Source organism: Erigeron canadensis, chromosome 1 (assembly GCF_010389155.1).
Source record: "Erigeron canadensis isolate Cc75 chromosome 1, C_canadensis_v1, whole genome shotgun sequence".
Taxonomy (NCBI): Eukaryota; Viridiplantae; Streptophyta; class Magnoliopsida; order Asterales; family Asteraceae; genus Erigeron; species Erigeron canadensis.
Window position 1 is genome coordinate 55,957,216 of NC_057761.1, and position 6,397 is coordinate 55,963,612.

A 6,397-nucleotide genomic window follows, 5' to 3' on the forward strand; every position below is an offset into this window, starting at 1 on the left:
TCAGGTAATTATTAGGCTACTTAAGCATCATATATATTGTGCTAATTAATTAATTAAGAAATAAAATGGTGGCGGTTCTATGTAATAATATTTCTAAATAAAAACTTAGAAAACGAAATAATTAATGGTCGTTACAAATGCAAGTCAAGACTAACTTGATCTTGAACAACAGTAGTCGGCTTGGAATCATACATATAACTCGAGCTTGTCGTGATTGTTCTTGAAGCGCTTAACCCCCCATGATCATTACTCGAAGGCATCATCAATGGCGTCGTGTTGAACGAATGGTCACGATTAAATGTTGTCATGTTTTGGGCGGTGGCGTTTTGGTATCTCCATAACCCTAAGGGACTACCATTGATAGGTGTTTGATGATGATGATGATGATGAGATGAAGAAGTAGTGTTGTAATTAGTTGGAGTATTATTTCCATAAAACCGATTATAGCCGGTGAGATGAGTTGATGAATTAGGGTTTGAGTGGTGGTAATTACTATAGGGTGGAGGGAGAGTAGCTGAATGGTTGGTGGTGAAACGATGGTAATTCATGAGACCATACATGTGTGCCTCCGAGAAGCTACCGTTGACCATTGTTGACTGCAGGTGAGCTCTTTTAGCATGTTGTCTTTCTCTTTTATGTGCGTTTTGATGACCCCCCAAGGCTTGTGAAGTAGGGAAGTTCCTACAACAATAATGACACTCAAATTTCCGGTTACTTTCGCTACTTTCTACTTTTGATATTGATTCTTCGTGGGTGGCGGTAGCAGTGTTGTCATTATTAGTAGTAGTAGTGTCGTAGTCATCGATATTGATCATGACCGTGTTAGAATCACCGCCACCAAATTCTTTGCCAAAGAGCCTTATGCCTTTTTCCTTTTGGGATGATGAGGCGGGACGGATAAATGGAAGTTGAGAGAACGATTCAACGTTCATGAAATCGTGCGTTTCTCTATCGGTTTTCTCCATTGAGAAATTTAGTCTATATATGGGGGATGAAATTAAGAATGTGGAGGAGCTAGGTGAGGATGAAGAAGAATTGAAGAAAGTGTGGTTTATTATGAGTTACATAATGGGGGGTAAGGGGACCTATAAAAGAAGGAAGAAATTGAGGTCGTGGTTAAATTATTAGTGTGATATAGAGAGAATAATAATAATTATTAGTTCAATATATATTGATTGATGTGTACATTATTAAAAATGAAGTAAATTCATGTAAATATAAATTAAAGAATCATCAAACAAACCCCACGGTTGCCATAAACAGTAGTATCAAATATTGCATCATAACTTCATCACTAAATAAGGTGATCATTGATGTGAGCTTTTTAATTATTAATAACTAGAAATCGTATTTGTATCACTGTGTCGCGACAGATGCCTTCTTAATTTCAAAAATATTTGTAAATCAAAGTAAGAAGGCAAACGGCTTTACCGACGTTTAACTCCGACTTTGGATGGTCTAAATTAAACAAAAGCATATACTTATGTCCCATATTAAATATTCAAAATCAACTGGGTTGGATCAATGGTTAGAGCATTTGCCTTTAGAGATAGTGGTCATGGGTTTGATCCTCATGCCTAGCAAGGTTGGAGGTCCTTTTCTACCTTTGGTAGTATCTGGAAGCAGCCTCTCTACTTTTGGTAGAGGTAAGGCCGTCTACATCTCAACCGCCCTCATATACCGTCAAAAGACTGTATTGGGACCATAAACCCATGGAAGACGACATTGAGAGTTACTTACTTTTTACCATATTAAATATTCAATTAGGGGAGAGGTGTTGCTAGAGTAACTGAATCAAGCAAAGGAGCGTTATTCCTAGAAGCTAATCGCTTAAGAAAGGTAAAAAGGTAGAATGGGATTGATGCATAGGAAGCAAGAGAAATGATAGAAAGAAAAGACAGGGAAAAGAAAGCCTTTTGACACTGTTTTACAATTCTCAGTAAAGATTACCCCTCGTGGGAAGTAGTCTCCCTTCTAAGGTCGGTCGACAGGTAGCACTTATCCGATTTCTGTTCTAGAGCCGAGAGAAGAATGCACACTGTCTATCCCTCTTTTATGGCTTATAAGGAAAGTCTACGGTAAGCAAGAGAGTCCACAACACCTAAGTTATTCACATATTAGGATTGTATAGTTTCTGCTTAAAATTTTGACTGTATAAATTTTTATTTGTATTATATTAACAATTCATGTAATGTATATGGACGGATTAAGTTCTAAATATATTTTTTATTGATATAACTTTCATCAAGTACTATGTAACACAAATAAAGATATTTATGGTCAAAATTGAAAGAAAAAGACTTGACAAATCAAAATTTAACATTTAATATGAGACGGGGAGAGTAAGTTTTTGGAATATTATATTATACATACATATATATATATAATATAATCAAAAAATTCATGTTTTTTGTTTTGTGCATCCGTCTTGGATACATATTCATCAAAATGATGCTTCCAACAAAAAATGTAATTTTTTCAATTTAGACAGATCAATGTGTTGTTAAACACTTAAATAATGATTATTAGTTATGCACTATGTTAGTTTTATGGACTTTTAATGCATCAAAATGATGTTTTTAAGTATTTTCACCGTTCTTATTTTAAGAGTGTTCTTACCGGAGTGTTATATATATATATATATGTACGTGCAATAAGCATATGTATGTTAGGAACCTTAAAATTAAAGTAATTTAGAAACTTTTTAAATTAAGCTCAGTTATTGATTATTCTTTACTTAGTGATTGCTTTTGTTATATATTTAGGTGTAATTTTGGATTTTACAGTTATATGTTTATATGTTATACAGTTATGTGAAGACATGAATTCTCTAAGTATACGTGCAATGAGCATATGTATGCAAGTTAACCAATATTTTGTAAATAAATATTTCATTAGATAGTTGGTTATCAAATGTACATAGATATTAAATGAACATGTGTAAGCAATTATATAATACATGAAAACCAATTTTTTAAACGATTGTATGAGCATGTATACTTAAATATTGATATGAGCATATATATGTAAAAAGATTTTTACAATTTTTTAGGTTCCTAAGTAGGTAAAATAAATAACTAATTAAAATATAAAAATTTTAAAGATTTAAAATGTAGAACAAAACATTTTCAAATAGAAAAAGTTATTAGACCAACAAGAAGTTTGTTTAGTCGTTTGCTTATTAAATTTCTTCAACATGTCAATGGAGTATGTGGAACATGAACAATTATGTCTGGGTTAAGCAGGAGACTCGATTCATATTAGTCATTGTAAATTAAGCTGGCCAAAGTTTGAGTCCTACTATATACACAGAATTGAGGTGCCTATATGAGTCTGGTTAAGTCCTTCCAGCTATCTGGGTGATAAAAGTTTATCATCAAGGGTTTTAATTGAAGTTTTATTCTGCGATGAGCTATCTAATGCAGGCCTGTTAGAATAATGTATGCTAGCCTTTCCGATATTCGCGAGTAATCGACACCTTTGAAAAAAAAAAAAAGATTAGGCTGGGCAATGGTTACAAACTACGAGTAATTGACATTTGCGAATTATTGAACTAAAGCGTACCTCTATATCTCTTACATCTACTGATATATAATCATAAAATAGAATGCTTGATGGAAAAATTCTAAGTAGTGAATTGTCGACAAACATGTGTTTAAAATTTGTGGTCCATAATATATAGTATATGTATAATATAATATAATGTATAACAATGGCAAAGGTTCTACGTATATATGTGATGACACTTTGAGGACCAACATTGGTACTATTAGTTGGTGATGGTTCTTTATAGCCTTGGTGGTTGTTTTGGTTTAAATTAATTTTGGATCAACATTGGTACCCATCCTTCTCCCTCCCTGCAAATGTGGTCCATCATGCAACTTTCATTGCCTATGGCTAAGCTCTATAGCGACTAGTAAAGCTATCCTGTTAAGATCTAAAGATCAATTTATAGATCATATATATACATAACTTAATATATCAAGTTAAAAGTATATATATATATATATATATACATCCATCTATCTCAATAATAATACTAGTGGACCAAATTCTGCATTTGGGAACCCTATAAAACTGGCCGGTGAAGTGTTTACCTATTTTTAATTCCTTGCTGAACTCTTAATATTGATAAAAGTGTGAAGTTAATTTATTGATGGCATTTATATCTAAGAAACAATCACTTCAAAGTCAATTCTCCCTTAGACATATCCATTGAATTGAGTTTATAAATTTCTTAAATTTACTACCCATTGTATATATGTGATCGTTGTTGCATAATATTAGTGCTCTTAGTCTTCTATGTTCCTTGAAAGATTAATTCTAACTATTAGGTTTGTGATATATCAAGTTATATATATATATATGGGAAAGATAATTATAATACAAGCATTGTTGTAAAACTCACCAAGTATAGCCGAGTACTCTCTACAAGGTAGGGTGTCGAGTCAGCCGATTACTCCGAGTACTCCCCGACTTGGCCACTTTGACCCCCCGAGTACTCACCGCATATACCCGAGTACTCCCAACTCGCTCATCGACCAACCTGGGAGCGATTAACGACTTCCACAACCTTGAATACAAGTATTTCAAAAACTACAAAAAGTACAAGGGGATATCTTTTTCCTCCCTTTTCCTTCTTCTCCGGCGAGACTGCCGCCGCCAGCCACCACCTCCTTCTTCTCCGGCGAGACAACCACCGTCACCACCATCATCTCTGACCACCCCAACCACGGCGCCGGCGCCGGCAGCAAGGGCTTCGTCCGTACCGTATCAAACCGCCACCATCTCTTGAATCGCTGCCCATCAAATCCATATGATTCCCATATGCATCATGTGACAACCAGTTTAGAACGGATGAGGATAACGCCCGTACCGTATCCACACGAAAACGAACCTGATTTTCGCCGGAAAAGTCGTCAGAGATATCTCCGGAGGTGGTGGCGGTGGTTGTCTCGCCGGAAGTGAAGAAGGAAAAAGATACAACAGTACCTTGTACTTTTGTACTTTTTAGATTGTTTGTACTCTAAATAACTCATTCCTATATAGGAATATCTGTAATAACTAGATTACAGTTATGCAAGAACTTTCAAAACTAGGTAATGATCGATAATTATAAATGTATATCAATGTGTGCTAAAAGTAAAGAATAATACGGAGTAATTATTTATACTACTTCATAATAACTTTACACCTTCAATGTTAAAAATTATATGAGTAATTTTTTATATATGGTACTACTATTATTATTCTACACTTAATGAATTAATTTACATCATCAAATTATTTATAATATAAAATATATCTACTAGCCATTTACATCAATTAGTTATCACTCGTTGCTACCACCAACACCATCATCATGCGCCGGTGCCGCATTGTGCAAGTATTTTTTTAATAAAATATATATAAATATAAACTAGTAACAAGATAACTCGAAAATATACAAATTGAGGAGATGCTTTACTATGTCACCCTTGTATCTCACTCTATCATTCTTTAGTTATTGGTCGTATAAATCATGTTGTATTTTGCCTTTTTTTACCAAATATTGAAAAGTAACATTCTTTCTAGGAAAGTGTATGAAGACTACTACAGCTTTGCATTGCTAAATATAGAAAGCTAACAACATAATCAATGACACATTTACTCTCACGAAGTGTCACAAATGTAATGATGGAAATATATAGTAATTCAGGTCTCCTTAAATACTTCAAGTAGCAGTTTTAAGCAATTCATCTATCAAAATCAATTCCTAAAATAGTAAGTTTAACAAACCGCGCTCATATGCATTTTGTTTTTATCTACCTCCTAGGCGTAGTTATCAATTTTTTTCTATTTAAATTCAGTCTTGAGTTTATGCAGCTTTTGTCTCGTATATCCATTTTGAGCACTTATAAAACAAATCACCAATACTAGATTGAGATACATACAGGTTATAAAATATACTTACAAATATACTTCATTGTTTATGGTTCAACAAGACAACAAATATAGTTTTGATTCTATATATTTGAATCTTTTACTTTGGGTATTCTAACTAAATTACGAGATTATTTTGCATGAGCCAATATGTTAGTTGAGAAATATTAATACTTTTTTTTTAACAGGAGAAATATTAATACTTAAGATAAGATAGATTAAGGGGTTATTCGTTGAAATTGTCATAACTTGACTAATATAACTTTCACCATTAGTTAATGGCTTTTGTTAAAAGAAACTTAAGGGCTTTCTTTAATTAAGGTGTATTAAATAATTATACATTTATCATAAAATTCAGGGGTGAGCTTTTGATATGGAGATGTACAAATTTATTATGCAATTTAAGTGAAATAGTAAGCTAGAGTTTCATTTAGCATTATTCTTAATTAAATTAAACACAAAATACGCTTTGCTT

The 6,397-nt window shown here is 33.1% G+C and overlaps 1 protein-coding gene across 1 annotated transcript; it reads right to left on the reverse strand.

The window, feature by feature from the left end:
• On the reverse strand, nt 1-1,072 carry LOC122579102 (zinc finger protein 8-like). The gene has a single exon (XM_043751206.1). The coding sequence runs from the start codon at nt 963-965 to the stop codon at nt 132-134; it is 834 nt and encodes a 277-aa protein (XP_043607141.1). The 5' UTR covers nt 966-1,072; the 3' UTR covers nt 1-131.
• Between the last annotated feature and the right edge of the window lie 5,325 nt (nt 1,073-6,397).

Bases quoted from the DNA above. Each gene is read 5' to 3' on its own strand.
- LOC122579102 (XM_043751206.1), bottom strand. From the start codon at position 965: ATGGAGAAAACCGATAGAGAAACGCACGATTTCATGAACGTTGAATCG.